The sequence below is a fragment of the Trichosurus vulpecula genome, chromosome 3, assembly GCF_011100635.1.
Source record: "Trichosurus vulpecula isolate mTriVul1 chromosome 3, mTriVul1.pri, whole genome shotgun sequence".
Taxonomy (NCBI): Eukaryota; Metazoa; Chordata; class Mammalia; order Diprotodontia; family Phalangeridae; genus Trichosurus; species Trichosurus vulpecula.
In genome coordinates this window covers 28,146,668-28,166,643 of record NC_050575.1, presented here as the reverse complement: position 1 = coordinate 28,166,643, position 19,976 = coordinate 28,146,668, and the positions used below count along the sequence as shown (strand labels likewise).

Genomic DNA, 19,976 nt, shown 5'->3' with positions numbered 1-19,976 from the left:
TAATCCCATCATGCTGTGGCTATTTATTCCATCCTTTTTGCCAGCTAAGTAAGATTTTCCAAAATTGTCTTTCTTCAGAAGAACCAAAGAAGAGTTCGTTCCTCCTTCTCTCCCCTCCACTTTCTACATAAATTTTCATACATGCTGCTCTGCCACTTTAGTGTATATCCACTGTAGTATGGAAGGAGTTGAGGAGATAACAGGAAAATAGCTGATATGTTTCAGAGGTGTCAAATTGTACAGTGTCCTCTCTCTCTACAAATGCAGTGGGAAATAATAAACCTCACTGTCTGCCACTACGAGTGTGGTAGGGGCTTATGAGAGATTGCCATGGGTAGCAACATTACATACTGTACTGGGACAGGGCCAAAATATGGTGTACATCTAGTTTTATCTTTTTGCTGGAAAGCAGAGAGAGTTATTAGTAAGTTAAAGTCCACTATAAGCATATACAGCCATTATTTTTTCCTTTTGAGAATATCTCTTAACATGGAGACTGCAGAGCACATTTATTTTACTGAAATGTTGGTGAGGAATTTTTTAAAAAGGTGAGTAAAATACTGTTACTATAGTCATCAGTTGAGATTTGGAGAATAATTGTGTTGTTAATGGTGAACTTTGATATGAAGCAATATTTGTCTTCCCTATATAAGATAGTCATTATTAGAGAAATAGATTATTTTATTAGTATCATTTAAGATAAGCTGAATAAGAAATTGTAAGATTAGGGTGATTTTTAGCAGGAGAAAGAGAGGAGGAAAAAAAAGTTAGGGAGAAATATGTTAAATCCACAAATGAACAACTTTTCTGTGCATCCTCCATTCCAACATGGAGTCCTGCCCTTGACAAGGTGAAAGGATAAAAGCATGGTTAACTAAAAATAACGTAGGTTTTTATTATTCAGTTTAGCTCTTAAACATTTAAGATTCATTCCTGTAACCGTTAAGTAGTGGAGTAGGTCATAAATCTATGTTACAATATGATATTTATAAAATATTTGTTGTTTTAGCATCAGAAGAATTGACCATTGCTGGCATGACTTTTACCACTTTTGATCTGGGTGGGCATGCTCAAGGTAAGCCATCATTATCTTATCACTTTGTCTTATTTTTAACGAACAAAAAGAGACCACTCACTTTCAGTGCAAGATGGGTCCTCATTCCATTCAATCAAGTGGAAGAATCTGGTCTTATAATTCAGAACTTACTATCTCTCTCTCCCCTGCCAGATCGTGTTTTAAAAGCATCCCCTTTCTTCAGTTTTTGAGTTAGTGCTGAGTTGCTACTTGAGTGGAAGCAGCAGAAATGGGATGTATTGCAGTTTTGAATGATGTGGGCATACTTTAAACTGTTCATTTTTTTTTATGCAAGTGAAAGTAACTGATACAATACTTTCATCTTAAGTACGTTATACAAAAATTGATTTTGTAAAATAAACTATATGAAATCAGTTTCTATAGTATTTTTATTAGAAGGGATGGCAGGAGTTTTCTGAGGTGTTAAAATATTTAAGAAATGGTGTAAGACTAAAACATCAGAAATGAATGTTATTTTGATTGGGAGGGTGGCGGAGTTTCTCTGAGGCTTTAATAAAATATTTTAAGGAGTGGATTAAGACTAACATCAGAAAGAATCCAGTTTTTGTCCATTTTGCTAACTTGAAAGCTGAAAATGATTTGAAAAAAACATTCTTGTTTCTCTCTTTTTAGAAATGCATGGAGATCTTTTGAAAATAAACTTAGAAAGAGATATGTTACACATAATGGTCTTTAGATTTTTATTTTAATCAGTAAGTTTTTGCTACTTACAAAGGAAGAAAATAGTAATGTTATTTTAATTAATTTTAGAAATTTGTGCTCTGCTGAGGTGAAAATCGTCTTCCCTTCCCATCTCTCCCTACACCCTCATCCATACTCAGTTCAATACTACTGCTCCCAAGCCCCTTTTGTCTTAGTCCTACCCTTTTATTGTGCTCCTTGGAACTCCTGCTTTAATGCTGACATAATCTCACCATTCTAGTGCTACACTTAGATATAGGAAAAGTTGGGTTTGACTCTCACTTCAAGATAGTTGCTGTGCGACCCTGGGCATTGTCTCTTAGGCTCAGTTTTCTCATCTGTAAAATAGGGGTAATGATGGTCTTAACATTTACTTGCCTCTAAGAGTTGTGAGGAATAGGTGAAATAATAAATGTAAAAGTGCTTAGCAAATTTTAAAGCACAGGAAAAGTGCTCACTATTCCTCTTATTATCTTCTTGAGTTTATGAAAGCTTGGTTCTCTCCAGGAGACGCTGCATCCCTGGCCACCATCTTCCTGCAGTTCTTGTAGCTTTTTTCATCTGCATTCCTCTATGCCATACCCTCTCCCCAAACATTGGACCCAGGAGGAGGAGGAGTCAGCAGTCTGGTTGCCATTGTCACTTCTAGAAATCCTTTCTCTTGTCATCTCTCAACAACTATTAGGTCATTTGAGATTTACTCCATTTCTTTTTATCATCTAGTTCGGTTCCTTATTGCTGAAATTTGCTGGTCTCCTGTTTACTTTGTGTGTCTTTCTACTTCAGTCTTGCCATCGTACTTGAAGTCTTCATTATACATGACTTTTTTTCCCATTATACATGTTGATGACTCTCAAACATTCTGATTTTCTAGTTCATCAAGCTCCTCAACTCCTTCTTTACCTTAGCCACCTATTGGGATTGTTAGATCTTAATCTCACTCTCACTGTTCTGTTCCATCTTTATGATCTTAAATTATGAAAATCCCTTCTCATAATAATTTCCTGTTCTTCTATCTCTTCCTTTGTCTTACTTCTCCTAAACCTGTTCTTTGTCCTTCCTGAGACCTCCATTATCTCCAGTTTTACCTTTTCTCCCAGATTAAACTTACAAATAAAATTCAGCCATCTTTTGTCCAGGAATCTCTTGCCTTCTTTGGTGGTGCAGAGCATTCAGGAAGAACTGAATTCAAATCTGGCCTCAGACACTTACTAGCTGTGTGATGCTGGGCATGTCAAGTGACGTTTATCTAAAGCCTCAGTTTTCTCAACTTTAAAATAGGGATAATAATAGCACCTATCTCATGGGGATTGTTGTGAGGATCAAATGAGATGATGTTTGTAATGTGCTTTGCACAGTGCCTGGCTTATACTGGGCTCTTAGTACATGCTTGTACCCTTCCCCTTGACTCACCTCTACCTCTCTTCCCCATTCTTCATTCCTGTTCCTGTGCTACTGAGGCCTCTATGCTGCACATCAATTCTTTTATTCTTCCTTGATTGTTTCGCTGTCACACTCTACTAAGTACTGTTCTAGACTTTCTCCTCTTTCTTCATACTTCCTAAGACTTGTTAACCTCCTCTCTCATGTGACATTACCTCCTACTTAATGAAGAAAATCAAGACCATCTGTTCTGAGCTTCCTTATCTCTTCTGTTCTATATTTTAGAACCCTCCTGTTTCACTTTTTCTTTATTCCAGTATCTGAGGAAGATATATCCCATTTCCTTGACAAGACCAACCCCTCTCGTGCCCATTCTGTCTCCTCTTGTCTCTTATTAGGAGGTGGCTCATCATATCACTCATCCCTCCCTCCTTTTCCTATCTATAGGCTCCTTCCCTATTACCTGTAAACATGTCTAGCTCTTCTCTAGCCTTAAAAAAATCCAAACCTTGGGGCAGCTAGGTGGCGCAATGAGTAGAGCATTGGTCCTGGAGTCAGGAGGACCAGAGTTCAAATCTGGCCTCAGACACTTGACACACTAGCTGTGTGACCTTGAGCAAGTTACTTAACCGCAATTGCCCTGCCTTCCCCCCCCAAGAAGAAAAAAATCCAAACATTCACTTGAGTGTATCAATAAAAAGAGTCTCTCTTTACTCTATTATCCCCTCAACTTATTGTCATATCTCTCCTTCCTTTAATTGCCAAACTCCTAAAAGAATTCCCCTACACTTATTGCCTCTGCTTCATCACCATCTGCCCCAAAGCCTTTTGAAACCTGGCTTCTTACCCCACAGTTTATTCAGTAAACATTTCGTGAGTGCCAGGTACTCTTAAGTATTGGAGATTGAAAGAAAGGCAAAAACAAGTCCCGGCCCCTCAAGGAGCTCATGTTCTCTGTTGAGATAGGGGGCAATAGGTATATAGTTAAATACTTACAGAGTAAATGCACAGTATTGGGAGTGGGGAGGACATTAATAACTGGGAGATCAGGATAGGCTTCCTGTAGGAGGTGGCACCTGAGCTGTCTTATGAAAGAAGGTAATGATCTCTGAAGCGGAGATTAGGAGAAAGACAGAAATGCATAGGTAGAATGTATGGGAACCAGCCAGGCGCCTACTTTGGTAGCAACATGGAGTGTACAAAGAGGAGTATAAAATCAATTTGAAAAATTAGATTAGAGCTACCATTCGTTAAATATTAAGGCAGAAGAATTTGTATTTTGTACTAGAGCCGTTAGGGAACCACTGAAGCTCAAGCCTCTGAATGACATGGTCAGACTTTCATTTTAGGAATTTTGGTTTGGCTGTTATGTGGGGAATGGATTGGATAAGAAAGAGACTGGAGACAAAAAGATGAGTTAAGATAGGAATGGGGAGGGAAAAGAGAGAACACTGTTTGGCATCAATGCTCACTGGGGCTCTTCAGACTCCTCAGGTTGGCCTTTATAGTCTCCCGTAGTCTAGTTCCAGTCCACCTTTCTGGCTTCATTTGCTCTCTCTTCACTTGTATTCTACCTTTACAGCCCAACTGCGTTACTTCCATGAAGCTGATGTTTTGCATCCTTCTTTTATATATTCATATAGGCTGCAGCTGGTACTTGGCATCCATATTTCTCTCCGTCTTTCAGAATCTCTCTTTTTTTTCCTTCAAACCTCAGCTCAGATGCCACCTCTTCCATGAAGCTTTAATTCCTGTTTCCACCCCAACCTGCCCTACTTGCTAACATTCTCTCCCTCCTCAAATTACCTTGTTTTTACTTCTCTGTCTACATATTTTATTTCTTAATACAATATAAACTTCTAGGGCCAAGAGCTGCTTTGTTTTCATCCTTTTGATGTTGGTATCTAGTGCCTTTAGTAAGTGCTTAATAAAATTAATTAAGCTGAATGAAGGAGACTATCTTTCCTTGGTTTCTTCCCATTACTGCATAAAATTTTTCACCATTAGAGACGAGCTGGTGAGTGAACGTTTTAAGCTCTTTAAATTTTTTAAAGAGATTTTCTTTCCATGAGGTCTAATTGTTTTCACATGTGGATGGTTTTGTATCTTTAAAACATATTTAAAGTAATTATTAGCAAAAAATTGGCTCCACTTTACAAGTGGAGAAAACGAGACATTAAGACTTATGAGTGATCTTGGACAGAACTAGGGTTTAAATGAATGTTTCCTGAATCCTCATACAGTGTTTTATTGCTTAGACCATAAAATCATATTTATAATTTTTATATACAGTAACCATATATAATAGTAACTAGGTGACATTTACCCTTAGATGTATTTTTGCTTGAGTTTTCCTACAATCATATTATGAATTTAGATAGCCATGTCTAATTCCTAATTGTTTTCATTAGCTCGAAGAGTATGGAAAAATTATCTGCCTGCCATAAATGGCATTGTTTTTCTGGTGGACTGTGCAGACCATGAACGACTGTTAGAATCAAAAGAAGAACTTGATGTAAGTTCCTTGTCCAAACATAAGTAACTAGGCAAAGCAAATAAGGAAATCGTTGACAGTTCAGGTGTTAGCACACATAGGTTTTTGCTGTTCTGGGATGAAACCACTTAATAATTCTTGTGACCAACTATTTTTCTCCTCCTCCTAAGGGAGAAATCAGTATTGGTAGTTGGCCATGATACTTTTATTTCTGAAGATGAACCATTATGTATCATCCTCAAGATTCAAAAACTGGCCATTTCCTAAGTGCCTTGCCAGCCTCAGAACTAAATCATTTTGTTATTTCTTGAGAAGATGGCTAGATTATAAAGAGATATCACTTCCATTATTTTAAACTCCTAAGAGAAAAAAATCAAGGGCATTTCTAGTTCTGCATCACAGATGGCCATTGATGTCTCAGGGTTTACGTCCTCAATTAATGCAGCAAACTGAGGTAGTTCTAGGCCTGGGGTATTCTGGAACATAGACATATGGTTTACTAGGCATTTGCGCACATGGAAAGGATCAGGTAGGATAGTTTAGGTGCAAGGCAGCCTGTGTGCCTATGTAATTATCATAGGTGTAATTATTTCTGCCTTGCATATTTTTGCAAAATTGTGAGAAGTCAATGAGTTAACTTCTGTAAAGACTGTTGCAGACTAATAATGTACTGTATATAAATGTAGCTATCAGTTGCATGTAACATAAGAAAATCACTTCCACTCTCTGTACTCCATTTTCTTCATCCGTAAAATGAAGGGATTAAGTTAGCTGGACTCTTAAGTTTCTTTCCATTTCCAACATTATGACTAAATATAGTAGTCTTGGGGAGGCAGAGTAAGGTTGAGAGGAAACCAGATGGATGAGACAGAAGGAGAGGGTTCAATGAAAAGGCATTGAGAGAGGAAGTTCTTTTCACAGAATCTTTCATTTAACTAAGATATGGGCATGGGTTGACTAAATAAAGATGGCTACATTGCCTTTTAATGTAGGGGCTTGTATACTTCAGAATCCTAGTAAATTAAATACTTTGATGGCCCTGTCACCACACGGACTTCTTATTTCTTTGCAGTCTCTTATGACGGATGAAACAATAGCTAATGTGCCTATCCTAATTCTTGGAAATAAGATCGACAGACCTGAAGCCATTAGTGAAGAGCGGTTACGAGAGATGTTTGGTCTGTATGGTCAGACAACAGGAAAGGTAATTATTTTTTTCTCTTATTGACTTAGAGTTTTCTAATTCTCTGCTGCATAAATATTATCTTAATATTGTCCAACTGCACAAACATATTTAGTTGTTTCTTAACTCATTGAAAACCTGTCACCTATGACAATTCAATTCTACAATTATTTATTAAGCGGACAAATTTTTTTTAACAGTCCCTGTCCTCAAGAACCTCATGTTTTACTGGGGTCTAGATTTTTAGTTTTCTACCACCAAAGAAGATCATCTTTAGATCATTTTTCTACATTTTATAAGTAAAATTTGGAATAAATGAAACTTTAAAAAAATCTCCATGAAATCTGATAATTTGGGCTATGTTCTTACAACCTTAATTTTTAGTACATTTTGAAATATTTCCAGTATTATCAGTGTATATTACTGGGCTCACTGCCATTAAGAAAAATTCAATACTTGAAGAGTTAATGGAGGAGGCCCCATTTCCCACTGAATTATCAGTAAAACTTCTTTATGTGTAAGGGTAAAGAGCTACTGTAACATATGTATTATGTTAAACACCATATATTTCAATTTCATCCAAAATTCAGTTTTAAAAATATTCATTTACCCTATTATATTCAAGATATTATATGCTAGCTGCTATAGATAAAGAGAAAAACACAATATAACCCCTACTCTCAAGAAACTTAGTAGTTTAGTAAGGGAGATAAAGACATATAAATGACACTTGTACATGCTATAGTGTTTAGATACATATCAGATGGCAAAAGGGTGTCCTGAGAGAGTCAAAGAGAGAGCTTTTCTAAGCTGTGGGGGAGAAGGGGGAGGGGTGAAATTAGAAGGAGAAGAGTAGAGAATTGAGGAAACTATCATGGATTACTACTGATCTATAATGCAGTCTGTTTTTGTTAAGAGCAGTGAGCTTTCTGGCAGTTTTTACAAAGTATTCTCAAGTCAAGACAAACATTGTGTCAGTCACTGTGCTAAGCACTGGGGATACAAATGTAAACAGAAAAAAAGACAATCCTTGCTCTCAAGGAGCTTACATTCTAATGGGATAGACAGCAGATAAAAGGAAGCTCAAAATAGAGGGGGCGGTATGTGGGAATGAAGGTCCCCAGGAGGGAGCAATGTAGAGAAAAGCCATGGAACCAGAGAGCAGCCTGGAGAGGAATGAAGACATGGTTGGCCCGGGTAGCCTTAAAATGAGCTTCTGGGAGGAACCAGGTCATTGGAGGGAGAATTTTTTCCAGTGTGAGAAATCCAGAGTTTGGAAGTTTCCAGGGTGAAAACTTTTTCTTTGGCATTGTGGAGAAAGTCCGAGGACTTTCAGGTATGCAGTAACGTAATGTGATTCTTAGAATGCCAATAACTGCAGGTCTAGTGACTTTGCTATGCTTTTTATTTCATTTTATTCTATTTTATTTTAAATTAAGTTAAATATTTTTAAACAAAAATGTTTTTTGCTCTCTTTCACCACCACTCTTTTGAAAAAGAAAAACGGAACCCTTGTAACAAAAATGAAGAGACAGGCAAAACAAATTCTTGCATCGGCCACGACCAAAAAAAAGTCTGACTTTTCACTTTGAGTCCCTCACCTCTCTGGAGGTGGGTTTTGGTGCAGTTTTTGTAAAGTCATGCTTTTAATTCTCTTATGGCTCTTTGTTCTGTCAGTTGGTTTCACCATGCCGTAGGGGACTGAAATAGAGCACCTACTTATATTTGCAAGAAATACTGTGTGCATTTAGAAACGAAGACGTAAGAAGCCATTGATTTCATTTTGCTCCATTTAAAAAAACGCATTAAGAATATTCACTGCGTTGTATAGCGCCGCTATCTTGTCAGATTATTTCAACCTCATGTTTATTTTTGTCTTTTAGGGAAACGTTTCAATGAAAGAGTTAAATGCCAGACCTCTGGAAGTCTTCATGTGCAGCGTGCTGAAGAGACAAGGCTATGGCGAAGGCTTCCGTTGGGTGGCGCAGTACATCGATTAACGCCAAACCCACGTCTGTCTGTGTCCGAATACGAAGTCTGCTCAGTTATTTGATCACTCAGCATACATGACTTGAATTTAATAGACTTTTGTTGGTTATAAAGGATAAGTTTTTTAGATCATTAATATTATATCAACTATTAATTGTGAGTGTGAGGATTGAAAACTGATTTCAGGCAAGTTTGGATTTCACATTGTTAGCTTTCTAATCCTAAAAAATAATTTACGTTCTTTTACAATTTATAATTTGACATTTGCACCCAGCACCATTTTTGGACAGAGTAACTTTCCAGTCCAGTATGTTTGAATGCACTTTTTAACAGCTAAAACTACAGATATGTGAATGGTATTTAATGCTCATCATGTTAAATTTTTTATGTACTTTTTTGGAACTGGTTTTATAAATTTAGACTATATAACCACCTGTCTTTAAGGTACAATTAATAATTAGCTTATTAATTGCATGATGCCTTACAGTTTTTAATAATATTCTTATGCAACGTCATGCAATAAAACAAAATCTAATTTTTGGCATATTTGGTGGGGAAATGTTTCATTTTGATGTGTCTTAGTGAGGATGTTCTTTGAAAATATAAGTATGTGATATTTAATGGACAATAAGAGATTGTTTTAGCATACTGATATTATAAATGTTTAAGTTCCAGTGGGCTTTTGAATTTATCTAGGAGGGTTTTTGTGGCATAATGCTTCTCTCACCACTTTCTTCCCTGTGAACTCTGCGTATTCTTCAGTCACTCGTGTCAAGAGAATCCATTTTCAAGTAGTGAAACTCTGAACTCCGGGAGGAAGATAACTTTCTTGTCTTATCACATGCTTGATTCTTAGTTTAGTAGGCTGTCACAATTGTTTGATTCTGAAGTACTTTTAACCGTGTTGGTGCTGATTTGAGGAACATGTCCTTATTGTAAGAAACAAGTCACCAATCTTTATATATGATGGGATACCCAAGTCAAATTAGAAGTTGTCTCCTATATACAATTTTAGCTTGGTAGCCTTCTTGTTTGCCTTACTTAAGAGAAGCAGCTTGTTATTTAAGTTTTATCAAGACATTTTACTCAGTGGATTTTTTGCTTCTTGTCCCATTCTTCATGGCATTCTTGCTGTGGAAAAAAACAAACAAACACTTTTCTCACCTTTTTACTCTTGTTTTGGGCAGTTTTTTTGTTTAGAGCACTCAGGTTTTCATCTGCACATGTGATGTTTGTTATTCTCTATCCCCTCTACAAGCCTTTGTGATAATTACAGATAGTATCTGATAAGAACTTGGTAACTTTATCAAGATGCTTTTCTATTTTCTCACATTCACTTCATTAGTACAGTAAGACAAAAGAGTGAATAGATAATGCTATATGTTTCAAGAGAGTTTTAAAACATATGACTTAGTTCCTTATTTTACAAAGGTCTTATTTACCGGAATTTAACTCTGGTATAATTGAAATTAAATGTTTTCTTAAGCCTTTAATGGCGTAATCCTGAGAGAAGCCTTATAATACTAAATGTGACCTTTAGTCCAGATACACATACAACAATGCTGCTAGTGAGATGTTTTACATTTTTACACTGGGGAGTCTAAACTTTGTGGAATCATTTCTTACCTTGAAATTGGATTTTGGTTATTCAAATCTGCCAAGTTTCATATTCAGTTCCTTTCCAAGCAAAACTAAAGGGCTGTTTCCTGTGTAACTGATAATGCATCAGTAACAGGCTACATTTCTAACTTACTAGGACATTATACTAGATATTATAACAGGAAGTTGCCTCTAAGGTGCTCATTGAATGTGAACAAGGCATCAGTGATTAAAATTAAGTCCCTTTTGCTGATGGCATCTCATATACATCGAGGACATGTCTTTCTGTTCCTTTTAATGTCAGCATAGTTTAAGAAGTTAATAACTGACACTGTAAATAGAAAAACAAGTTGTATCTTTGTGTAAAACAGTCTGTTCAAGACTTGGAGTGCTCTTATTGTGGAGTCGACACTTGTTAGAAAAAGAAGCAGACAGGTTCACTTTAGAAAACCGTATATATAAGCAGCATGAGCCTTTTGCCCAGTGGGGGTAGGGGGGATTCTTGTGACCTAAGCCTGTGGAAATGAAGCTGAACAAAGCAATGAGAGCTGAAATTCCCTCTTCCTCCCAGGAAACGTGTGTAAAGCCTTTTGCTAGCTGATCCATGAGGCAGCTTTGAGAGGGACCCCCCAATGGCTACTTGTGTTATTATTTCCAATATACACAAGCAAACTAAGGTAGCAGAAAAGAAGAGCAGAAGAATATGTGTGAGTATACTTGTGATATCTGTGGATAAATATTAGTGTTGCATATATGCAAATTTTATACTTCACACTGTACAGTGCTAGTTTAAAATGTGGTTGTAACCTCTTGCATCCATGCAAATTGGATGCAGACTAATCAGTCAGCATTCAGAAAATATAAGCTAATTTTGAAAAGTAATATACATAAAATCTGAAAGCTGTATTTATAAAATGTTTTGGATTGACATTCTTAGCATAGCCTCTCATGTTTCATTGACTACTATTAAATTTATTTTGGGATTTAGGCTGACTAGAATGACAGACTCAGTTTCATATTTGAACTCACCTGCTTAATATTTTAGATGGAATGAAATATAGGATATTAGAAATTTAGAGACACAGACATTTCTCAAGGCACATGGAAGAATTTTCCCTTCCTATTAGTTTACTTGAAAATCAGTATTGTCTTATGTGTGCCAAAGATTTTTTTTTAAAGTATACTTCCAAATATTACCTATGTAAATCTGAGTTTGAGGGTTACTTGCACACACAAAGGCACTGCCATTTACAAAATATGCCATAATTATGAGTAGAACTTCATATTTCTAGTTTTGAACTGACACAACTTCACTGCAGGTTCCACAGGTGAATTTACAGATGGGTGAATAAGCTAACAGTTGTAATAACTTCCTTAACTTCTGCAAAGTGATTTCACTACTCGTTCATAATTCAGCATTTTTACAAGTTTCAGAATTAGCCACCAGTGAGACAGCTAGCAATATTTATAGAATGTTTTGACTAAAGTGTTTTAGGGTAAATGTTTACATTTTTGAATTCTTGCTATTTGACATATTATTGGTATGGTATTTCATTCCTGTTAGTCACAGGATTAAATTGATATGGCTGTATTGTCAAGGAAGTGGACATTTGGAAAGTATATTTGAAGGAAAAGAAAAAAAAATTCACCTCTCATATACTTTGTTTCCATTTTTATTAAGAATGTACTAATTTTACTAAGAATTTATTTGGCCCTTTTTTACTTCTGGAAGTTGTAGATGTGTAAAAAGTTACAGTGAAATTTCAAATCAGCTTCATGGTGGGGAAAAAAAGTCTTAAAGATGAGTATGTTGGCAGATAAAAAATGGTTAAAAAAAGATTAATGGGGCATTAAGTGTAACTTGGAGTAAAACAGGATTTGGTACTATAAGTTTGAATTAATACGGCCTGACTATAAGTCCAAGAAGTCAGGGAATTTTAAGCCATATACTAAGCTGAATTCTCAAAGCCACACGTGTATGGGCCCAGTTATTTACATTAACATCCTCCCTTTAGAGATGCAGATGGCTGCTTTTAAGACTAAGATAGGCTCTTTGAAAAGGCAGCCATGTCATTCCTATATATATGTATATGTGTATTCACACACACACACACACACACATACATACATACACACATACATATCTATATCCATCCATTCTTCCCTTGATCATCCAGCCTTCCATTCTGTGCTCCCCACCATCTCCCACCATCCAAAAACGTGATGGAAAATATTAGGGTTTACACTAGGATGCAGTGCTGTGTTCATGGTGTTTGAGTTCTAGATATGCCCTTAGCTTCTGCTTATTTTTGTCCTCTTAAATTAGTACTTTTATTTTCTAAAATGTGATTGTGCTGACATTTTGTTTAATAGTACTATTTGACATATCCTGACTGTCACACGGTATCTTGAAATTATTTGGGGTTTTGGCCAGTCTTTCAAAAAATGAAAATAAAGCAGAACCAAGGCATTCTTAGTTTCTTCAGAAGAACCACCTACCATATTAGGTTTTAGGGGAAAATAGAAAGGTCTTTCAGGTGGTTTAGTCAAAAATTATTTCTAGAAAAGGAATATTTGAATGGATAGACTTTGTAAGGCATGTGTTTGAAATAAAACTTTTATTTTTTTTTTCAACATTTGTGGATAAGGGTGGGTAACACTTGTACTAACTTTGAATGTAAAAGCCACTTTAGAATGAACTTTTTAATTCCTGGAATTTCACACCTAGGTACTGTGCTATAACAGCTCCTCAACCAATACACACCAGGTCCATGTACATCTGGCTAAGTTTGTTTTAAGGCTACTAGAAAGTATTTTTATTTAGAAATAGGACATTAACAGACACCTGGAGTGGGAAGCCAGTGATTTGTTGTTCACTAACCTCTTTTGCACTTTTGTATACAACTGCTTGCACTAGTATCTCAGTGTGGAATTTTAACATCATTTTGGAATGTGAATAAATGTTTTAAACTTAATTTATAAAAAGAATTTCTTTATGTATTTTGCAGAAGTGTAGCAAATAGATGGTCGATTGTTTTTTAACTTTGTTGTGTTATTTTGATTATTCTGTTCTGTTATCTCATTGCACACTATGAATTTGAGTGCCAGGAATAGCAAAATAAAACTCTAACCTGAAAAATGAAGAATTCTAGTGTAGAGTTCCATTTCTCATTAGTTGTGTTAATTAATATTCTTTGTTAGAAGTGAGTGGAAATTTCCTTGGACTTGGAACCAGAAATATGAAGGATTATCTTTTTCCAGCTAATATCTTTGATTTGGCCTTTTTAATCTGGTGCTTTGTGACACTTGCCCACTACAGATTCCCAGCTTACTTTAAGAAGCTAAGAGCATACCATGGCTGAATCCCATCCAGTGTTAAATGGCATTTGGAAAAGTAAGACAACCATTTGGTGGTTTTGTCTGTGTAGGCATTGACTAATTTTCTTGTTTTGCTAACTGGACCATTCACTCAAAATAACCAAACTAATGATATGTTGATGTACATTCCTTAAGTCAGAGCTCAAGAGGAGTAGAAAATGAAGACAGAGCAGGTGGTTAATGCCAGCCTTATATATTTGGCCATGTCTCTTTAACTTAGGTTTTACCACTAACACTCAGGATGATCCAATGATGGACCTTTTGTGTTGATTTTTTTTTTGTTTGTTTTGTAATTGACACTTTTACTGGAGGTCAGTGAAAACATGAAACTAGGGTAGTCAACAGTATTGATTCTGTTAGTTTCCTAAATTTAAAAGTTTCCAGGTTTTTAACTTGTTCTCCTAAACATAATTATTGAGTGGAAACTAAGGTTTTTGTTTTGTTGTGTAAGTATAATGTCCAGGTAGTAGGCACACTGAAATAATAAGATCCAGAAATAGGCTTATTTAAAACTTTATCGAGCCAGTTAACAACTAGATAATTGTATCACTCAAATGTAAACTAAAAGTAGTATAAATATTACAGCCCTGTAAAGTTTGAAAAAATGGGAGTACTTTGGATATTATGTAGTGAATAAATGAAATGCCTTACCTTGGAATTTAGTTGAGAGCATTGTCTGTTGTTAAGGGATTTAGTAAGGTAATTATAGGCTGTTTTATTAATCCTTTCTGTTCCTCCTATTGACAGCCCTATTAACTAAATTCTCTGTATAAACAACGTAGCAGTTCATTAGGAGAGATTTTTTTCACTTTAATTGTATGAAAGATCCTTCCACTGATAACTTTAAAATTTTGATTAAAAGAATAAATCTTCTGTCATATCCCTCCTATTACGTACCTTCTTATGAAACATCTGCCAATCTGATATCATGGAAACATTATTTGGGGATTGGAATGAAGCTCTTCTCTTTCACTTTCTTGCAAAGGAAATAGTGTATCGATTGAAAGGCAGAAACAGCACAGCTTTTAGGGCTAGTTGATACTTTTATTCTAAGAGGTTAATTTTGCAAAATGGAGAAATAGTTAAATAAGTGTAAAAATAAGTAACCCTTTCATAAGTCTGAAATCCAGGTTTACACACTTCAAAACAGTGGTCAGTTAAGGTCGGTGATAACTGTGTTTGTTATGTGTTGGCACAGATTTTGTTAACAATTGCCTCATTTAAAAAAGAATGGCTGTTTTCCTAAGTCATGTTAAAGGTTAACTTTTGGACTTTATCAAGGGTACAGCAAAGTTTTCTTCCTTCCTATGCATCTGGGCTTAAGACACTGCTTTTCTGTGATGTTTCTCATTTAAAAAAAATGAGACAATGTTTGTGAAAGTACTTGGTTATCAACAGCGTGTTGAAAGAGCTTTGGTTTTCACAGAATTATAGAATCTAAGAATTAGAAGGGACCCCCAATTTCACGTTGTCTAATCTTATATTCCTGACCAAAAATCCCTTCTACAACATGCCCAGCTTTCATGAAAAGACCTAAAGGAATGGGAAATCCACCACTTCCCAAGGCAGTCCATTATATTTTGAGTAAGCTTTAATTGCTAGAGATTTTTCCTTAGATGGAAATGAAATTTGTAATTTTTGCTTATCCCTACTCATTCTTCTTTGGAGCCAAACAGAACAAGTCAAATCCCTTTTCCATAATATAGTCCTTGAAATACTTCAAGATACATATCATGTCTTCCAATTAGTCTTTTCTTATTGGCTAAACATCCTCATTTCTCTCAACTGATCCATGTGTGGAATGGTTTCAAAGCTTCTTGCTATTCTGGTCATTAAGGCTTTCTGGTTGACCAAGGTCATTCTAAAATTTGGCTCCTAGAATTGTATTCAATATTCTAGATGGAGTGTGGGACAAAGAATAGTAGCAGAATTTCCTTACCCTGCCTCCTAAATTTCTAGATATGATCCTTCTAATGAAACCTAAGGTTGAATTAATTTCTTTGGCTTCTATAATCTACTGTTCAGTTCAACAAGCATTATTAAGCATCAAATATGTGCCCTTGCACATCGATTAAATGTTGACTAAAAAAGCTTGTAATCCATTAAAATGCCTAGAACTTTGGACACACCGTTATCTAGCTGTGCCTCTCTCCCATCTTGTACTGATGTAGTTGAAGTTGGAGGTTTTTTCTTTTTGTTTTTTGAACTTCATTGTATGACTTTATATTTAACTTTATTAGATTTCTTCCTAGTAGATTCATTGTTTTAGCTAGCCCTTTTGATTTTTAAATTTTCTTCTTTGATCCTCCTTTTAACACAGCATAGCTTAAAATATCCACTTTTTTGGTTGTCTTTAAGCATTAATTACCAGCCTCAGCTCATTTTGAGCTATAGCATTATTATAATTTTTGAATTATATTTTGTTTTGACACATCTGAACTTTCCAACAAACATCCAGAGAGGCTCTCAAAAAGCACATTCTTCTAAAACAGTTGAGTAAAAACCGCATGATTTCATTGTATGCATCACTTTTTACTTTTGAATTTACAAATTGTTGAGAGAAAGAATATGTGTTTTAAATTGAACTACAGATTTGATCAACATTCCATCTATGGCTTCATCTAAGGTGCTGATAAAAATGATTAATGTAGTAGTGTTAAGGAGTATGGTACCAACATTGTCTCTTGTATTTGACTTGAATTTTGTTGCCTTTTTGTGTTGTTTGTGTTTATATTGTTTTAGTCATCTGAATCTTTCTTCACCCTGTATTGTTGCATACAAGTTAGCCATGTTTATCTGAATTCTTCGTGTTTATCTTTACTTACAGTGTTTTTCATTCGTTTCGGTCATGTCTGACTCTTTGTGACCCTATTTGGGGTTTTCTTGGCAAAGATCCTGGAGTGGTTTGCCATTTCCTTTTCCAGCTCATTTTATAGATGAATTAAAGCAAACAGGGTTAAGCGATTTGCCCAGGGTCACACAGCTAGTAAGTGTCTGAGGCCAGATTTGAACTTAGGAAGATGAGCCTTCCTTCCTTCAGCCCTGGCACTAGTCTATCCATTGTACCACCTAGCTGCCCACTTACAATGTAATGATATTCAATTCCATTCACATACCACAATTTGTTTAATCATACTTGAATCTTTGGGCACATGGTTTGTTTTCAGCTTTCTGTCATCATAGTTTAAGTGGGATGACTTCTGTTTGCATCATTACAATTTCATTTTTGAGAGCTTTCCATCCTTCTTGGGCTGACATCCCTTGTAGAATTCTAGGCCATGAATCATCCTTTTTCCAGAATTTTTTGGCATCTCTCTTCCCCAAATTTATGGCGCATACCATCGAAAGCCCAGCTTTCTTTCTCTTTATCATGAATTCTAAGGTGAAGCAGTCACTTTCCCATGAGATTACCATTGTTTCTACATCAACAAATAGTTCTTCCCTTCTTGGTCAGAATCAAGAACAGAATAGCATTGTCATTTGCTCCACATTTTGAAGGATTAAGACAGGGTACTGGGCTTTTGTCAAATAGAGTGCTCCAGATGTTCAGGAAATTAAAGTTTTCTCCTCTGTCTAGGTGGTCTATAGTATACCTACATGAAAAGATTGTTTCTGTTTCTCCCTCTGTTCATCTTTATCCAAGTCTTCTCCACTATTTTTCCTTTCTCAGGTCCCTAGATTTTGTCACATGAGTATATCTTTTAATTTTATTTGTTTTCAGTCATCAAAAATATATCTCTTCCCATATTTCACCTTTCTCCTATAGCATTCCATCACATTTATATACTACACATTCCCCAATTAATGTATACCCCCTCAATTTCCAATTCTTTGCCACCACAAAAAGAGTTACTAAATATTTTTGTATATCCTTAGAGTTTGTTTTGCTTAGGACTCATTCTTCCGTTAAACTACCCTCCTTATTCCCCCTCTCCTTTCTTCCTTTCCCTCCCTCTTTACCTGTTGAGTGAAATTTTTTACTGTATCCAACTGTGTGTGTATATTCATGCTTCCTTTGACTGGTTCAGATGGACATAAGGTTCAAGTGCCACTGGTTTCTCACAATAATACTTTCCCCCTGATTTGTATAGTTTTGTATTTGGGCTTGCCAGTTATGTGAGATGATTTCCCCCCACCCTTTCTCTCCCTTTTTCCTCCTAGTTTATGTCTCTCCTCTTTGCTTTCCATTTTTCTTTTAAGATCATCAAGACACAACAAAATCACTTCCAGGCCTTCTGTCTTATTAGACTTCTGCCATAACTTCTGATGATAATAGGATTCTTAGGACACATGTATCATCTCCTCTTATTAGAATGTAAATTAGAATGTAGGCCCTTTTCTTACCCTGGTATATAACTTCTTCCTGCACTGAAATGCTCTATTTGGGGCATTCCTAGTCAGACCCAGTGACCAATGTCTATAGACCTCTCTTAGTCTTCTTGTGCCAACCTGGTCTGGAAAAATAACTCACTTTGATTTTTTTTTCTTGGATTTCATGATCAGGATTTGGTCTGCACATTCTAGATCAAAGGTTCCCAAACTTATTTGGCCTACTGCCCCCTTTTAAAAAAAAATTAGTTGGCACTCCCCTGGAAATCTACTTTCTTTAACCCTTTAACAGTTTTTTTTTTTTAATTTTAAAAAATGACACCTCTTAAATTTAATAATTTATTGCAAATTTGTGGGTTTTTTCCTGCATTGAAACTTTGATGGTTAGTATTGTGTCATGTAACCGTATAGTATTGTATTGTAAACAAGTCATCACACACACATATTCCTGCTGATGTATGCTGGACTTCTGACAATATGCAGTCTGGACAATGCGCGACATACCTGCCAACACTTGCTCGTTAAGACCTGTTGGCAAACTTGACCACTGATTGGTTATAACTTGCATTTTGTGTGTTTATTTGGGAAATAATGTAATCACTATGACTTTAACTCTGTTATAAACAGATGAAACATGTAGTAACAGTTTTTCAAAATTCTCTTCTTAACTTATGCTTCTACTACCCCCTTATTTTTATTCCATGCCCCCCAGTGGCACTCAAGGCTACTACTGCCCCCCAGATCCTTTCAGCATCCCGTAGGGGGCAGTATCACCCACTTTGGGAACCTCCCTCTTTTCAGAGGAATTGGGTAGGGAGCCTGTTGTACTTCTTCCTGCTACTCCACATTGGCTCCACCCTTATCCCTTTTTTCCCCTTTATATCTTTTTAATATATAGTGCTTCTCTGCTGCCTTCTCTTATCTATTCTGTTTGCTTTTAATAAGGTATACCCTTTCAGAGATACAGATCTCAGATTCTGAATCCCAGATCACATCAAATCTTGGTGATACGGGGTTATATGTGCCTCCTTGATCAGTATCTCCAGTTTACATATTTTGTCCATTTGTCATATATGTTTGATAAAGATTTCATTGCTGGCTCTTTTCTTGGATTTGGGGTCCTGTATATTACTATATTTATCTGTATCTACTGTTAATCTCTACGTTATCTCACTTGACAATGAGCAGCTTTTTTCCTTCCCTTCCCTTTTGCATTTAAATTCCTTCCTTCAGTTAGAAGCATAGAGGGCAGGGTGTTGGACTTGGAGGCAAATTAACCTGAGTTAGAATTCTGCCTCAGATACTAGCTGTGTGACCATGGCAAGTCACTTAACCTCTCCATGCCTCAGTTAACTAATTCTTTGTTGTTGGTGTTTGTTTGTTTTTTCAGTTAACTAATTTTTAAAATGAGCATGGACTAAATGGCCTCTTTGATCTATGGTCCTTGATCAGATTTGCCAGACTGCTCACAAATATATTATCCATTATGTGCACGGTATTTATGGCCCCCTAGGGTTTTTGAGGAAAGTGGTTTATCAGCTGTAAAGCAAAATATAAATGTGGTTTATTATTAAAAAACAAAATGTTACATAAATGTAAGCTTACTTCAAGACTTTTGTTAATCTGTGATTTTAGTTATGTGGACCTGCCCTCCAACATTGCAGATGGTAGCCTGTCTACCTCATGTGCTTCAATTCTAGTACATGTCCTCCCATGAATCCTCCCCAGTGGGCCTACCTAGTGTGTTAGGGGGCCTTGGCATTACTTGGATACAAATGGGGCATGTAGGCTGTCCTGTTATCCATTGCTCGCACAGCATGACTGGCCTACCCCTCTCATGGTCA

At 36.1% G+C, this 19,976-nt stretch overlaps 1 protein-coding gene across 1 annotated transcript in view; it reads left to right on the top strand.

Annotated features, from left to right (window-relative positions):
- The window catches only part of SAR1B (secretion associated Ras related GTPase 1B), a 29,895-nt gene extending 16,327 nt beyond the window's left edge, over window positions 1-13,568 (top strand). Inside the window, exons 4-7 of the mRNA XM_036750912.1 lie at window positions 1,010-1,075; window positions 5,572-5,675; window positions 6,727-6,858; window positions 8,721-13,568. Of these exons, the coding sequence (XP_036606807.1) occupies window positions 1,010-1,075; window positions 5,572-5,675; window positions 6,727-6,858; window positions 8,721-8,837 (419 nt within the window). The 3' untranslated portion in view covers window positions 8,838-13,568. The remainder of the gene's footprint in view (window positions 1-1,009; window positions 1,076-5,571; window positions 5,676-6,726; window positions 6,859-8,720) is intronic.
- Window positions 13,569-19,976: the final 6,408 nt, after the last annotated feature.